The 16,918-nt window shown below is 37.8% G+C and overlaps 1 protein-coding gene across 2 annotated transcripts in view; it reads right to left on the bottom strand.

The window, feature by feature from the left end:
• IQGAP1 (IQ motif containing GTPase activating protein 1) overlaps positions 1-16,918 on the bottom strand; it is a 125,025-nt gene that overhangs the window by 52,381 nt on the left and 55,726 nt on the right. For both annotated transcript variants that reach the window (XM_089906758.1, XM_022564055.3), the window contains 5 exons: positions 13,800-13,956; positions 12,255-12,332; positions 7,374-7,450; positions 1,363-1,430; positions 166-279 (listed from right to left, as the gene is read on the bottom strand). In XM_089906758.1, coding sequence (XP_089762884.1) covers positions 166-279; positions 1,363-1,430; positions 7,374-7,450; positions 12,255-12,332; positions 13,800-13,956 — 494 coding nt within the window. The remainder of the gene's footprint in view (positions 1-165; positions 280-1,362; positions 1,431-7,373; positions 7,451-12,254; positions 12,333-13,799; positions 13,957-16,918) is intronic.

Raw genomic sequence — 16,918 nt, 5'->3', positions numbered from 1 at the left:
CAAATAACAATAGCATAGATAACTGTATAGCAGTGTTTAAATCTATATCTACTGACCTAAACTTGCTAGCAAAACTCCTAATGTCTAAGACCATCATTATAGTATTAATCATTAAAAGTAGTAGCAACAATCCCATTTGAACCCACAAAATTTCTCTCTTCTTACATGCGGCTTCATCCACTGACAGTTCATTAGCCAGAATGCCCCCGATCTTGCTAAAGGCAGGCATCTGGATCCCATACTTCTCCAGTTCAATCTTCATGTTGTTGATTTCTTCTTCTACAGGGAAAAATTAAGACCCAAACAAGCAAGTTAAGCACCTTTCCATAACACAGAGAAGGAAACAGATTCCTCAACTACAAAATGTATTGGATAAAATGACATCTACCTCTTAGGGTTGTTAGAAGGATTTAAATAAGATAATATATGGAAAGCACTTAACATGATACCCGGTACATAACATGCACTCAATAGACACAGTATTATCAGTATTATCAAGAGCATCAGAAATAACTATAACATGAGACTGGCTCTATTGAAAATAGTTCTCCCAAACTGCTACTTATGGCATTCCCTATAATGAACTTACGAATGGAGCAGCTTTAAAGGCAGCTCGAACAAGAAGTGAATCACAAGCCAGTTATCTGTCTTTACAATCCAAATCACTAGCTACTATTACACAATTTCGTTTCTAAGGCAGAAAGCCAAATGATAAAGAAAACAACATGTAAGGTTTGGTCCTTGCCCCAAGTCTGGGGAACAACTTCTCTGGAAGGAAAAATATCACAGATAAAAGTTTTATTTACAATTTTTAAAACTCCCTGGCCTACAAAAGATTTGAATCTATCTTACCCCTAACCAATATTACCATTGTTCTTTTTCTCCCCAAGCCCCCATCTCTTCAAGCATCTGACTATAGCAAACACCCACCCAAATAAGCTAAAGTTTTAAAATTAGTAAATTGTCATCTTTGTATCATCTCGCTCCCCTTCCCTTGCCTACAACTGGTGCTCACTGGAGGGGAAGGGGCAAGACTGTTATAAAGATTTTTCACTGTACATGAACCTTTAATGTTACATGTTAGTATTATATTATTTTTTACATACTATATGTTAATATTCTTTCTAATTTACATATAAGAAAACTGAGAATTATCAATCATACCCATGTCATAACTGAGAGAACAGAGCTTGAAATTCCAAATTTAGTGGAAGAAGAGGAGAAGCAGGTTACTCATGCTTTTTTTAAATCTCTGTTGGCACAGTGTTTTTAAAGCCGTACGTCTTTAAGATTTGCACTGTTGACTCTCCAGGTTACTTCCACATAAATCAAGCACTTCCTGCCAAGTTTGTAACTTCTTACCTGTGAAGTCAACCTTTCCATATAGGTCTTGAATCTGAGGAGCCAGGCCTAGTTTGAACAGGTACAAACTAGAAGATATAATATGCAAAAGAGTCAGGCCTCGCAGCTGAACCTCCCTGCTGCTCTAAGTTCAAAGGGGAAAATCAGCATAAAGAACAGAAACACTCTGAACACAGAGACTCCCAGTACTCTACCATATTCCACTTTGCAGTTACAATACTTGACCTCAGAGCCTTTTTTTAGTTTCACATAACAAGGAGGTCCTTAAAAAGTCCCATAATGTAATGCAAAAAGCACTGGACTGGGAATCAGCAGATGCAAGTTTAAGTCCCAGCTCCAGCACAAATCCAATGTGTGATTAGATGTTAATATAAATGTTAACATAATGAATATAAGTGAAGTCTCTTCACTGTTTACCTTCCTGTGATCAGTAAGTTTTAAGTAACAAGACATTTTAGAAAAGTCTCATAGAAATGATTCAGACAGCAAATCTTACTTAAGCTGAATTCATATTACTGATGGAAAAGTTTAATTCAGGTACTTTAAGAGTTTTAAATAAAGTATATATTATAAATCTTTACTCTTTAAATAAAAATATCCTACACTCTAAGCTCCATGAAGGCAGGGACAATGAAAGTCTTATTTACCAATGCCTACCCAGAGCCTGGCATATATTAATAAATATTAATCAATATTTCACAGATGGATGGAAGTCTGTAACATGAGTTAGATTAACTGGATTCTAAGGCTCTAGCAGGTCAGAATCAATAAATTAGAAGAGATCAGAAGGGGGACTTCCCTGGTGGCGCGGTGGTTAAGAATCTGCCTGCCAATGCAGGAGACACGGGTTTGATCCCTGGTCCGGGAAGATCCCACATGCCATGAAGCAACTAAGCCTTTGCGCCACAACTACTGAGCCTGCGCTCTAGAGCCCGCGAGGCACAACTACTGAGCCCACGTGCCACAACTACTGAAACCCACACGCCTAGAGCCCGTGCTCCGCAACAAGAGAAGCCACCGCAATGAGAAGCCTGCGCACTGCAATGAAGAGTAGCCCTGGCTCGATGCAATTAGAGAAAGCCCGAGCGCAGCAACGAAGACCCAACGCAGCCATAAATAAATAAATAATTTATTTATTTATTTTTTTAAAAAAAGAAAAAGAAGAAGAAATCAGAAGGGCACTCCACAGGGATTAACGTGAGCAAGACACTGACAGCCTATCAATAAGGGAGGAAATAAAAAAATATCTAAGAAATAAATCACAGAAACTCAACAGAGCAGTCTACAGTTTTTGCAGATAACCTATAAACCTCAATATTATCCAAATACAAATATGTATCATGCATATTGCATTCATAGAACTGATCAGAACCCAAACTGCATATAATAAACCCCAATGCATAATCTAAAAAAAAAAAAAATCAAGTGTTCTAAAAATACATTAGAATATATATATCCACAATAACTAATCACTTTCTCAGATAAGTGCAAATATAAATCATATGTATATGATTAAGGGCTTTTCTTTAGAATAAAATGCTCAAGATGGAAATACATGAAGTTCCTCTCTGCAAAGATTTTACATCTATTCAATAAAGTTTCCAAAGCCAAACAGCTAACAACTTTCTATACACATTTTACCTTATATACTTTCCCCACACAATGTTCCATCTGCATTCTAAATTAGTAGAAATATTTTTCTCCAGAAATTCCTTCCTCTTTTATTCCTACTTTAAAACAAGAAAGTGGCTGCCACACTTTAACAAAAGCTTGGGCATGTCACTTTCACAGCCCCAAGAACAGTGAGTTAGCTTTTAATGTCTTTCAACAGTAAATTAAAGGTGTTACAATGATATCACTAGCTGTTATAAAAAGTAGAGGAGTGGTAAGCAGAAAACAGATGGGCATCATCTTTCTTTTATCTCATTTTAATTATTAGGAATATTTTAAGGATATGCTGGAGTTTTAAATGGAATCATAATGGCCACTTGGATCCTCTTATCCAGCATCCAAAGTATTTAACCTCACAGCTAAAACTTAAAACTCCTAACAATAAACACCACTTTCAATCTTTGTTCCTAGTCTCCTATGTCTGCTTACAAATAAGCTGTTAGGTACCTATAATAGCCTGTAATTGAGCTCAGATTTCTTTTTCTTTTCCTATCTAAGATATACTTTATAGCAATGAGGAAAAGGAGGTTGTGTTAGCCTATCTGGATTCCAATTACTGTTACTGATTGTAGAGTAACCTATGAAAGAAAGTTTTACAGTGTAAGCAGCATTATAAAACACCCCCAACAAGCCTTGGGGAAGCACCCCTAATCAAATACATTTCTGCAAAGAGACATATGAATAATCATATTAAGTAGATAAACATTCTAAGTAATCTCAATTAATACTGATCAGATCTTGCCAACAAAGGAGTTTGAACTAAACCAAAACTCATTTTTCAGATCTTTCAGCATGTTTTTTTGAATTTAGGATAAAGGATTATGGGCCAATTTAATCCCAAAATCAGTTCTTAGAAAGATAAAGCATCAGAGGAAATGGAAAGGAAGTATACAAATATATTTGAAATAATGGAGAATTAAGGTCTTATCTGAGAGTGGAATGTAATCTACAAGAGTAATTTAGTCTGACTAAAGTACAGTAACTATCTCTGGAAGAATGCCAGTCAAGACTGAGGGAGAAAAAAAGATGGCAGGAAGGGAAAGAACAAGAAGATAAAGCTTCTCTATCACTGTTGATCCAAAAGGGAAACAGTGCCTCACCCAATACAGGTAAGTGAAGTGAGGAACCTGCCTTGAACACTGTTGTGTAAAGGTAAAGAAGAGGCTCAAGCAGTTACAAACACTTCCTACATACCCTTCAGGAAAAACACTGTAAGGGAGGAAAGAAATCATAAATCACCAACCAGAACACACTGCTGTGTATATACTTTCTAAGCACGAACTGCATATTGAACAGAAATGGAAAACAGTAGCAGGCTTCCTCCCTTTCTCATTTTGACTCCATCATTAGAAAGGCAGTTAATTCTTCAATCTCTCTTCAGAGAATTTGAGGGCCTGGGACTCAGGTTACATTGCAGAGAGTAGTGGCTACAGAACTAGCAGAGAGGAATTCTGCCAGCTTAGCTGCTGTGCCTGCCAAGTTCAGATATCCATTGTAGGTACAGCCTTCACAAGGTTATCAACATAGACAGACTTCACAGAACACTAAGCCAATCACAATACTCAGAATTTAGCTGATTTTGGCTCAGACATATGCATCTGAAATTGCTACATTCTGAAAATTCTCCAATATATCACCTATTCCTAAACAATTTTTTTAAAATTCTCATTTTACCATTGTTTGTCCAATGTTATGCTATATACCTTGGAGGGGGAAAAAAAGTAAGGCATAACTTCTGTCCCTAAGATGCTAATAAATGTAATAGGGAGAAAAGATATGAAAGAAGCAATATATAACAAACAAACAACAAAACAAAACACGCACACACAAAACTAAACCAAAAAAAACAAAAAACAAAACAAAAAAACCCCCCAGAGGTTTAGAAAAAGGAATGAGCAGAGGTCATTTGAGAAACTTCACCAAGAATGTGGGAACTGAGCTAAAACTTGATTGGATAAGCAGAGACAAACATGAAGAGCCCTTTGACAAAGTACCATTTCCTTTTTCATTTATAGGACAGAAAGTATCCCCTTGAGCTGGGGGAGGGAGAGGGAGATTTGTTATGTATAATTTTGACACACATTTATTGTGATTATAGGCTAGGCATCCAAGTGTTGATACTAAAGACACATGGATAAAGAACAAAGGAAATACTTCTTGTCCCTAAGGAATCCACAAGAAAGCAAGTTATAAGAACAAACAGTAACCAGAGTACAATGTAACAAGCACTATGCTTGAAGTAAGAGGTATGTTATAAAATGCTAAAGGAGCACAAAGATGGTAAGTAGCTAATTCTGCCAGAGAGGGAAAAAGTAAGAGAACATATTAATGGTAGCATTCTGAGGTGGCACCTGGAGAAAAGCATACACTAAACCAAGGAGAAAAGGCATTTCAGGGCTTCCCTGGTGGCACAGTGGTTAAGAATCCGCCTGCCAATGCAGGGGACACGGGTTCCAGTCCTGGTCCACGAAGATCCCACATGCCGCAGAGCAGCTGAGCCCATGCGCCACAACTACTGAGCCTGCGCTCTAGAGCCCACATGCCACAACTACTGAAGCCCACGCACCTAGAGCCCGTGCTCCGCAATGAGAAGCCTGCGCACCGCAATGAAGAGTAGCCCCCGCTCGCCGCAACTAGAGAAAGCCTGCGCACAGCAACGAAAACCCAATGCAGCCATAAATAAATAAATAAATAAATTTTAAAGAAAGGCATTTCAGGCACAGGAAACAGCAAAACCAAAGGCAAGAGTACATAGCCTGTTTGCTGAAAATACTAGAACATAGGTACACAGGAGAGAATGGCTGGAGGTGAGGCTAGAAAGGAAGCATCAAAATATTTTATGAAACGTCTGATACTATTAGGGCTGTTTTGGAAAGAACTCTGACAGCAGCATGGCAGATGGATCAGAAGGGAGAGAGCCTAGTGAGGGAACCCTCTAAGGAGGTTAATGCATTCATTAGTCCACACAAGAGATCTATTAGTCCTCAGTTATATTCTCTCTTTTATGGGTTTCACACTGATTCCAGTGATACCAAGGATCTGGCAAACATTTGATCCAGAAACTGGAGACAACAGGTTTCTTGTGGGTCAATGTCTATATTATACATTCATACATATAATTAACATTTATTAAGTACACATACAGGATGCTATATAAGAAGAGCAGCCCAAGAAAAAAATCTCATCCTCATGTCCCTTCTCATACTTACTTCTATCATCTTCTGCTTTAGGCCTACGGCCATCAAGTAAATCTGCACCACTCTGAAGTACTATACTACTAGCACCTACACCTCTCCCATCCCATCCTCCATCCAGACACATCACCTCTTCCCTCCAATTTAGTACTTCGTTCATTCTAAGAGCTGAGGACCTGAAATTAAGTCATCTTCCAAATTTACTACGAAGCTGTGATAAAATTATACCTTGTTTCAGTTCCTATTTATTATTTTTGCATTGACATAAAAATTACTTAATGAACAAATGACTCGTCAAGGTCCTAGATAACTTAATAAATTATCAATCAACCATTTGATACTTGCTGGTATTATCTGAAGATGTTGCCAAAATTTAACTGTACTACCAAAGAGTATCAAGACACAGTGTATGTAGTAAATCAGTTTATCAGCTTGAAACAAAATGAGAAACAATAAAAGTTTTCAAATGTATGTAGTTTTTATAATTTTTAAGAGACTTTAATTTAAAAGAAAGGGACTACATCTCAAGAGAAATGCATAGTTCACTGAAACACTAGATCAATAATGAAAGATCATATTATGTTTTTAGAGGAAGATTTTTTGTTATTATAGGAATAAATAAATCCTTTCTCCCTAGAAGAACACAGCTGTTTCTCACCATTTTGTTAAGATAATAGTGCTCTATTCTATTTGAAAATTCTGAAGCAAATGCAAAAACTTTTTCATCATACCCTGGACAACAAGCTACACACTCAATTCAGATGTGACTCCTAAACTGCTTTTTTTTAAAAATTGAGATATGACTGACATATTATATTAGTTTCAGGTGTACAGCATAATGATATGATCACCATAGTAAGTCCAGTTAACTTCCATCACCACACATAGTTACAAATTATTTTTCTTGTGAAGAGAACTTTTAAGATCTACTCTCTTAGCCACTTTCAAATACATAATACAGTATCAATAACTGTAGTCACCATGCTGTACATTACATCCTCAGGACTTATTTATTTCATAACTGGAAGTTTGTACCTTTTGACCACCTTCACCCATTTCGCCTACTCCCAAATCCCCGCCTCTGGCAACTACCAATCTATTCTCTGTATCTATATACTGCTTATTCTACCAAGAAAATCTGATTACCTAAGTGCATGGATACAGTAGATACATCTTGGCATGTTCTTTCGATCATAGATGTCTGTAGTTTCCGGATAAAAAATCTAAAGAGAAATAAAAGAAGCAGAGTAAGGCATCCATCCACTAGAGTTCATTTAATCATTCACCAATCATGAATAATACAAGTAAAACTTTGGACAATTAGAAAACATTGTCAGCATTTGGCAAATAACCTCATTAGGGTGAACAGACATTTCATTATGAGTAATGTAAGGAACAAAATGATACAATACACAGTGAAAAGCACTACTTGGAAAAGACTTATTTGGGTCAACCCACTGAATTTTACTAAGTATGTGAGAGTGAGTTACTTACTGCAGACACAGACATGGGCAAACAAAACTCAAGTTCCAGTCCAGCTTAAATCAGTGGCAAGTGTATGAGGCTCTGAAGGATTGCAATCTTCCTAGTTGCTATCTAGCAGGCCTAGATTGAGTAATAATAGCTCAACAATGAACATTTACTAAGTGCTTCAGTATGTGTAAAATCACTACATTTAGACATTGAAAAAAACAACAAAATATTAAAATGTGTTATAATGCTTGGGGGAAGTAGAAAGATACACAGATAAAGTAGGTAGAATAGAGGATGTATATGGGAATGTGAGAGATGGGGAGTTTTCCTTGGTAGCATGTACCACAATTAATCAACTATGTGCACTGAAATTATCTGTCTGACTCCTCCAATAGACTATAAGCCACATGAAGGCAAGGACTAGGTCTATATTGTTCACTGCTGTATCTTCAACGCTAAGCCCAGAGTCAAGGTCATGGAGGGAGCTCTCTCTGTTTGATGAATTAACAAATGAGGTAGGATAGGAACAGAGTAAGTTTAGATGGAGAATTGCCTTGAATTTCAAGACCTTTTCTCATGGTAATGTGGTACTATACAACTCAATCTGTAATTCAGAGGAATAAAGGGGTAACAGTGGATTAGAGAAGTGAGACTGGATTATGAAGCGATTAGAGGAATCTGGATGAGCAATAAAAGGCAGTGAGAAGAGTACTACAGCACTTTGTATCTAACTCTATTATAGAACTTAACACATTGTGTTTAATTACTTGTTTTTATGCTTGTTTTCCCCCACAATACCTATTGCTCCTGATGAGGAAGAACTGTGCACCCCCAAGAGAAATGGGGGTCTTTTTTGATAATTTTTCAAACTTTCCATGCTCATTTCCTAAGATTGAAATGTCTTCTCCTGAACGGTGAAAATCATGGTCAAAGTCAGTCACCCTCCCCAAAACAGTACAGAATACATTTTAGAAAGCAATAGAAAAAAAAATAAGGTTGGTAGGGAGGATAGAGGCAGATTATGAGGACCTTGAAAGTCAGACAAGTTTGAACTTGATATTCAGGCTTTAGAGAAGTCCTAGCTTTGGAGCCAAGGCTAAAAACAACCTCAGGAAGATCTGACTGGAGACAAGACACAGGATACACCGAATAGTGAAGAGATCGAAGCTGAGAAAGCAGGCTGGGAGGTTGTTTCAACAGATAAAAGAGACATTGCAAATAACTGAGGAAGGCTTGGGGAATGACTGCATTTAGGAGTCCAAGGTAAATCCAAGGTTTTGAGACTGGATGACTGGGAACATGATGACGTGGTACCATTTATGCAGAGGAGGGGAGGTTCACTTGGGGGAAAAGGTAGGTTTAGTTTTACATATGAGAAACTGTAGGAGATAGAAAGCTATCCAAGGGGAAATGTCCAGCAGCCAATTGAAGAAACTGTGTTTACCTTATAGCAAAGAGTCTTCAAAACAACTGAAACCATGAGAATGAGAGAATGTAGCTAAAATAAGAATTGCATCTTAAGGAATGCCCGCCACTAGGATGTAGAAAGCAGAATAATTGAAGAAAACAGAGGACTATTAGGCAGATTAAAAACAATTTTAAAAATCAAAACAACAAAATGTTTCATGTAGGAGTTGGCCAAGAGCACCAATTAAAGAGTCAAATGGATAAAAACCAAAAAATTATCCTATTAAGTCTCTATAATGTGTATGTACCACATAAAGAGATTAGGGAAGATATCCCAATAAATACTATTATTGTCAATTATCGATCACATGTTATATTATGAGCAAAAACACATTTTTAGGCCAAGTATCTTTAGTCTACATTACTCAGAAGTCTTCTGGACTTAAATCATATAGAGCAGACATTTCAAGGGTAATAGCCATAATAATCCTATTGTTCCTGATAGCCTCAACAGTTTGTTGAGATTGTGGTCCAGGACAATGCACCACTGTTAGTAAACAAAAAAGGTAATAAGATTAAATTATTAAAAAGGCATTTTGTAGTAACAGTACTATTAGCAATAGCAAATATTAACAAAGCTCTTAGTACCATTCAAAAGAGGTTAAATTGTTATTGCCCATTGGGCATACTATATAAAAAACAGGAACAGGAAGTTACAGGTGCATAGAAAGGCCAAGTAGCTGTAAGAACTTGACGTATTGCATTTCCTGACATTTGTGGGGCTTAATTCTCAAACATACCAGTGCAAGGAAGAGAACTTCAGCACTTTGCTCTGAAAAAAATAGGACACAAGCTAGCCTGCAAAGACTTAGCTCTGAATTTACTCAGTTCAACAGGTATGTATGCAACGGTGAGCTGAGCACTCTGCTAAATGCCAAGTGTTCATTTCCAAGTGGTTTCAGCCACTTTCTGATACTCCACATCTCATTTCTTTTTAATCTTTCTTTGGTTACAGAAATTTAGACTCCACAGAAACGTGTAAAGAAAATAAAAACCACCCTTTAACCCCATCACACAGAAATGAAAACTATTTCTTCTTGCAGATTTTTCCCAAGAATACTCACTTTATTTTTAGACAAAAATAGTGATCTCATTTTAGCCAGAACACAAGCTCTTATAATCGTAGCCTGTTTTTTTTTTTCACTTAACACATCACGGTTATATATATATAGATTGACATCATCCTTTTCAACGGCAGCACTAGTATTTGACTGGCTGTAACACAATTAATACCCTGAGTGAAGGAATATGTGGTTTGCTATCAATTTTTTCTATCATATGCAATGCTGAAAAATCCTTACATATACATTTTTTGTGCTTGTCTAATTTTTTCTTTCTTTTTTTGAGCCGGTGGGGTGGGAGTGGGGATAAATTCCTAGAAGTAGAATTCTTAGGTCAGAGGATAGGGGGGGAAAAAAGCTGTCCATGCCTCTAACAGTGACACTGTATCAGGGCCTCTACGGATTCAAGGTAGGACTAGTAGCTAGATGTATGATCAGGCCACCCAAGATGGCTATTCTCTTGCTCTCTGTACATCTCCTGCTCAACCAGTCCCTGCTTCACCTATACCCTACTCATATGGCTGACATTCCCTCTTAATTATACAGCCTAATCAGTAAATGTTAGTGATCTTTAGATCAGAATGGCTCCACCATGATAGCTTATCAAAGGGAAAAACTCTGCCCAAGGGGCTATGAGGGACATGCCCCTCTGCTGCTTTCCCTGGTAACTAACTGATGAGCCAAACTGACGTCAATTCCCCCATAAGTGGTAAACTCCTCCTCCCCCTCATCCCCACCCCCAGTAGCAAAGACTGCTGCCGTGTTCTGCCTGCTGTCTGCCGTCCACGGTAGGGTGTCACTCCAGAGCCTTGACTCGGACAGCTGAGATCCCCTATCTAATAAACCAGTGATGTCTCTGTTGCTGTCTCCGGGCTCTTCCCTCATTCTCAAGGCAACTACAAGGCTTGCAGGCCTGCAAGGTGCAGCCCAACACTTGAGATGGCAATTTCACTAAGAGAAGCACTAAATAAACTCTTGAGCAAAACACTCAAGGATGCACACTCCCGTATCAAAACTACAGCTATCATTCCAAACTCATTAAATTGTATACATTAAATATGTATGGTTTTTCTGTAATCAATTGATTACACCTCAATAAAGCTGTCAGAAAAACAAAAACAAAAAACATACAGCCACCTCCAAAACCAGATAAAAGAAGTAAATCTCATTATACTGCCTCTACAATTTGAAATATAAAATAAACCCTTCATATTACCTACAAATTTGGTTATTCTGAAGCTGGAAGATGACATTTCTAAAATATTTCCTTATGTTTCCTAAAGTCAAACTTGAATGTAGCAACTTTGTGAATAAATAAAATCCACTGAACTGTACTCTTTAAAATGGTGAATTTCATGGTATATGAATTTGTTTGTTTTTTGGGGGGGAGTCACGTTGCTCAGCTTGCAGGGTCTTAGTTCCCCAACCAGGGATTGAACCCAGGCCCTGGCAGTGAAAGTGCCGAGCCCTAACCACTGGACCACCAGGGAATTCCCTCATGGTATGTGAATTTTTTTTATTTTATTTTTTTTATTTTTTTATTTTTATTTTTATTTTTTGCAGTACGCGGGCCTCTCACTGCTGTGGCCTCTCCCGTTGCAGAGCACAGGCTCCGGACGCACAGGCTCAGCAGCCATGGCTCACGGGCCCAGCCGCTCCGCAGCATGTGGGATCTTCCCAGACCGGGGCACGAACCCGTATCCCCTGCATCGGCAGGCGGACTCTCAACCACTGCGCCGCCAGGGAAGCCCTGAATTATAATGTTTATAATTTGGTGTAGTAAAAGTAACTGACATCATAGGGAATTTCTCTAGGGTGAGGTGAAGCAGGGATGAGAAATATAAAAGAAAAAGAACAAAGCGATTTCCTAAAACAAACTGAAGAGATCCTTTAGTATTAAAATATATAGATAGATAGATAGATATATTACCAAAGAATCAGTTGAGAATAATTTTACAGGTAGAATGAGAACTGTTATGCCAAACAGCCAGAACTAAGCCAGAACTATGAATATCACATAAATTACCTTAGGCAATCCAATCTCGCCCATGGCATTCAACCACTGAATCACATTATCAGTGTGTCTAAAGTGGAGGCCAGTTGCCTAGAACAAATAAAAGACCATTAGGCACTGTTTGGCAATATTGAAGCAAATACTAAATAAATACTCTGTATCAATAAAAGTTTCCCTGTAAGACTTTACATGGTCCCCTTAAACTTAAGGTCTGTCTGTATCATTACACATTCTAATCTCCAAAAGCCAAATCCACATCTCAGCTCTCCTCAGTTAAGAGCCATCTGGAGAATCTTCCTGTGTACAGTGTGCTCAGCAGAACATGGTCTTTGGAATTCAATTATGTTGGATTCAATTCCTGACTTGGCTATCTATTGGTGACACTGGGCAAGTCACTTCACCCTACTGATTCTGAGTTTCCCCATCTTTAACACCTACTTTATGTTTGTTGGAAAGATTAACTGAGAAAATGTACGTAAAGCACTCAGTGTGGTGTCTGGCAAGTAGAAGATACTCCCCAAATGAGGTATTTTCATACTACACATATAAACATCCCCCTCTTAACCTCTACACCTGTTGTTTTTTAGGAAGGTTTACCCTCAAGACGGTTAGACGTGTAGGCTATTGTCTTTACTGTTGCTGGAGACTGCTCTGTCTGCCTGTTCTGCACACATTTTTTAGAGTCAACAGAACAGCTCAGGAGGTGTCTTCAGAATAACCACTTATTTAAAACTCAGCATGTAAGTCTTTGCTTTTTGATGAAGAAAAGTTTCTATTTGGGATGCTAATTTTGGCTTAAGACCTATACTTTCCTTGTTTTCCTTTTAATTTAAATATTAAAAAGCCAAACAAACAAAAAAACCAACTCTTTTGATTCTGTCTTCATCCTTAACTCATTCTGAGCTCTTGCCCAATTCTTACAGTTGACCCCTCTTACATTTGCTCTTGGTTTTGCAATCTTCCACTATCTTCTATACTCATCCTTTTTTCAGATAAGAGCTCTTAGGAAAGCTCCCCACAGAAACTCTGTGAGCAATGGGAATTCGGTCCTTGTCAACATCCCAACTTAATTAAAGCAGTCTTCTTTTTGAGGGCCCTGGGCCACAAGAATCAATCACGTAACTCAATTTTCTGAAATCGGATCACTGTCCCATTTTACCTTAAACTTTAATATCATGGGGTGATTTTCTTCCCCCAAAGTTGCTATTGCTTTCAATTTGCCAACAAATCTCAGAGCTTGGTTAAAATTAGATTTAAAGTAGTGATTCCCCTAGTTACTTCCTCTACCTTCTAAGAAATAAAAAATTCATCAAGGACCATGAAAATTTCTAGATACAAATTACTCATTAGAATTGTGCCAGAAATACGGACAGCTGAAGTTCTTTTACTACTGTAAATTGACTTTGCACTAAATTTTCTCCACTCTGCCAGGTATTTTATTTTGTTGGAACAAACACACTTACACATATTTCTCAGTAACTCTTTCACAGGATAAAGTATGCTAAACTTCTCTCTCAAGTTTACAGAAATTTAAGCACCAAGCAAGGATGGACTCACCTTGTATCTGGTCTGCTCTCGATCATAGATCTTCTTCAGTGATACCACTCTAGGGGAGAAGAAGTTTCCTAGTTTGGCAAGATAGACCCCATTCCGAAGCCCCTCTTCCAGTTCTGTGGTGGGAGGCAGGTCTTCCCCCAGGCATGCTTCCATCCACCTGCACAGAAGGAGGGAGGACATGACAAAAGAGAGGGAAGGTATGAACCCCTCCCCTCTCCAGCAATTTCAAGCTTAATTTCCATTCTCCTTGGAAAAGTTTAAGTTGAACATAAGCAATAGTGTTTGAAGACTCAATTTCACACACATCTTTGTTCTGGCCCAGTCAGATCTCAGAGGCAGGGAACTTAGGAAAATTTCCAAGTATAAACGCCACCCTCTTCTCCACCCTACTTTCCTCTCCTGCAGCAAGAGAGCCAGCTGGCTCCCCAGGTCCTAAATGCCCCACGAGCCTCAGCCCAGACTGTCTCCCTTACTCCTTCAGTTGCGCCTTAAGAATTCCTAAGAAAAACCTTTTGTAACTGAAGCCACCATCTCTCAACTGTTCAGAAACTTACATTTGCAGCTGAGGTTCTTTTCTGGTTTGAGAATTCAGCATTCATAGTGAATTTCTAGGTTCAGATTTTAAAGTTGTTTTGGGGTTACCAAAATAGTCAATCATCTCACCTAAAATACTTAAGGAAACTCCAATGGAAGCAGTAAAAGTGAATTCTTATGTGTTTTTTTAGAGAGGAAAGGAAGTTGTAACGGAAATCTATATTGTCCCCCTCGGACACCTCTCACAAGATTTCAGGGAATCCCAAGATAAAACAAAGCCAAGTTTATTTGCATGTATTTTCTACCAACAGAAATGTAGTTAACTAAAAAAGTCATTTAGGGCAATGGTTTTAAACTTTTTTTTGAATCACAGAATCCTTTGACTATCTAAGGAAAGCTACAGATCCTTCCCCCCAAAAACATATATATACTTAAATTTAATATATAATTGCAGAGATTTCATTGACCCCGGTTTGAAAACCCCTAATTTGTAAGTATGCTACTCAAATTTTACAAGGCTACCGTATCCCCAAATTCTTTACCATTCTTTACGGGGGTTGAGGGGGACCACTAGGTGATGCCTGGTCTGTTTCCCTAGTAATAAATCTTTGAAAAGCCAAATGGGGAAAGAAAAAATCCAGAGATACAGGAGACTGAAGTAAAAGCTAGATTTACTGCCAAATGGGACAATACAGGAATGAAACATTTATAACGTTAATTGATACCTAAAATTTAAATTAAAAGACAAATAAAACTGGAAGCCACATTTAAATATGCCATATTTTATACACACACACTACACACACACACACATGAAAATTTATAAGAAAACTCTAACATACCAATAGAAAAATAGACCAAATAATATATAAATGTATTTATAATCCCATTTATGTGTGTTTCTATATAATTCTTTACATTAATAAAATTGCCTGAAAAGATATACAATAGAGCTTGAATTTACATACTTTTAAAATTATTAGTTTTATAATTCAGAATAAAATTTCTTGTATTAATTCTATCTTTTCAAACTGAGATTACCACTCAGAATCTTTAAAAAATAATGAGAGAATTCCCTGGAGGTCCAGTGGTTAGGACTCAGTGCTTTCACTGCCGGGGCCCGGGTTCAATCTGTGGTCGGGAGCTAAGATTCCCACAAATAAAAAAAAAAAAAGGAAAAGCAACAATGTTCCTGTTTTTCTCAAGTTCTACAGAATAGTTAACTCAACCTCACTTTCAAATCTATTCTACTTCTAAAGCAGCTAGCATACTGTCTGACACATAGTAGATACTTAAATAAATACTAGCTGGATAGATGAATGGGCCAGAGAATTTTCTGGTTATTTCCTACACCCAATGATATTAAGTTTTCTCTTCTGGCTTTTCTTTTAGGTAGTTGAACTGAAATGTCATAAGGGGAAAAAGAAGAAACGAATGAATTTTCCAGAAGAGTTACCATAGTAACTAAATTAGATATCAATTTGTAGCAGCTACAAAATCCAAACTATGCTTCTCCAAGAGCCTAAGACCATAGGGCAATGTGGAAAAGAACATAGGTCAATGGTATGGAAAATAGCTGTAGTCTAAGGACACATCTCATGTAATCATCCATCCAATATTTTACTGCTATAAAGGATACAGCAAACAGCTCCTGGCAATCCCTGCTCTCAGGGGACAGTCTAACTTATGTTCTCATTAACAGGGACAAACCTAGAATAAATATTAAGCCCAAAACATCCCTTTACCACATAACAGTATGAAGAAAAAGTTACTTATTTTCCTCTCAAAATGGGGAAGACTGTGGATAAACAACACAGTAGTGCTTTTGGCTTGAATCAGAGCCAGCTACCAGGGCTGTTTAGGTTCTCCTCTCCTCTGAGATCACTGGATTAAAATCAGAGTAAAAGGAGGGACCACAGCCACATCTCCCACAATCCTTTACCTTCGCCTTCTCTTGTCTAACTGCTATAAAACAGTCCTGACTGATGACAAGACTCACAAGCTTTCTATAGTGGAGTAGAATACCCTAAATATCACACAAGTGTCAGGACTGAAGAAAAGTCACCCGTGATCTGGTGAAAAGGAATAAGCAGAGAGGGAGAGCTAGAGGAAACAGGCAAAGCACAGAAGTGTCTCTAAACAACCGCCACAAGCCCAAAACTGCCCTCCAGTTCCCTGTGTGGCTCACCCTCCATTCTAAGCTCTGCTCCACAGCAGAGAATCACCTGGTTTGTTTATAAGAATAAAGTTAGTTAAATTAGGACCAAACTATTTGAAAAATTAACAGCATTAAGTAGGATGCTATATTACTAGATTCTTAATCTTAGCATCAGTTTGGATTCTACTATAATTCTGAGAAGATGCAACAAATTCTCCTGTCCTTCTCTACAGCCCATCTGAGATTCCCACTCTGCCACAAACTCACAGCATCACAAAATGTGAGAGCGAGGAACTGAATGCACTTCTAGGGCAAATCCCTTTGGGGTTTTCCCCCCAATATAAAATCTATCCATTAAAGAAAATTACAAAACATTTCTCAACATTTTATGAATATTTTTCATGTTACTATACAGTTTCTCAAGACT

The sequence above is a fragment of the Delphinapterus leucas genome, chromosome 2, assembly GCF_059928025.1.
Source record: "Delphinapterus leucas isolate spDelLeu-1000000601 "Yukka" chromosome 2, BTC_Dleu_Yukka2, whole genome shotgun sequence".
In the NCBI taxonomy this organism is placed as follows: Eukaryota; Metazoa; Chordata; class Mammalia; order Artiodactyla; family Monodontidae; genus Delphinapterus; species Delphinapterus leucas.
The sequence above is the reverse complement of the archived record's forward strand: the minus strand, read 5'-3'. Positions and strand labels throughout refer to the sequence as shown.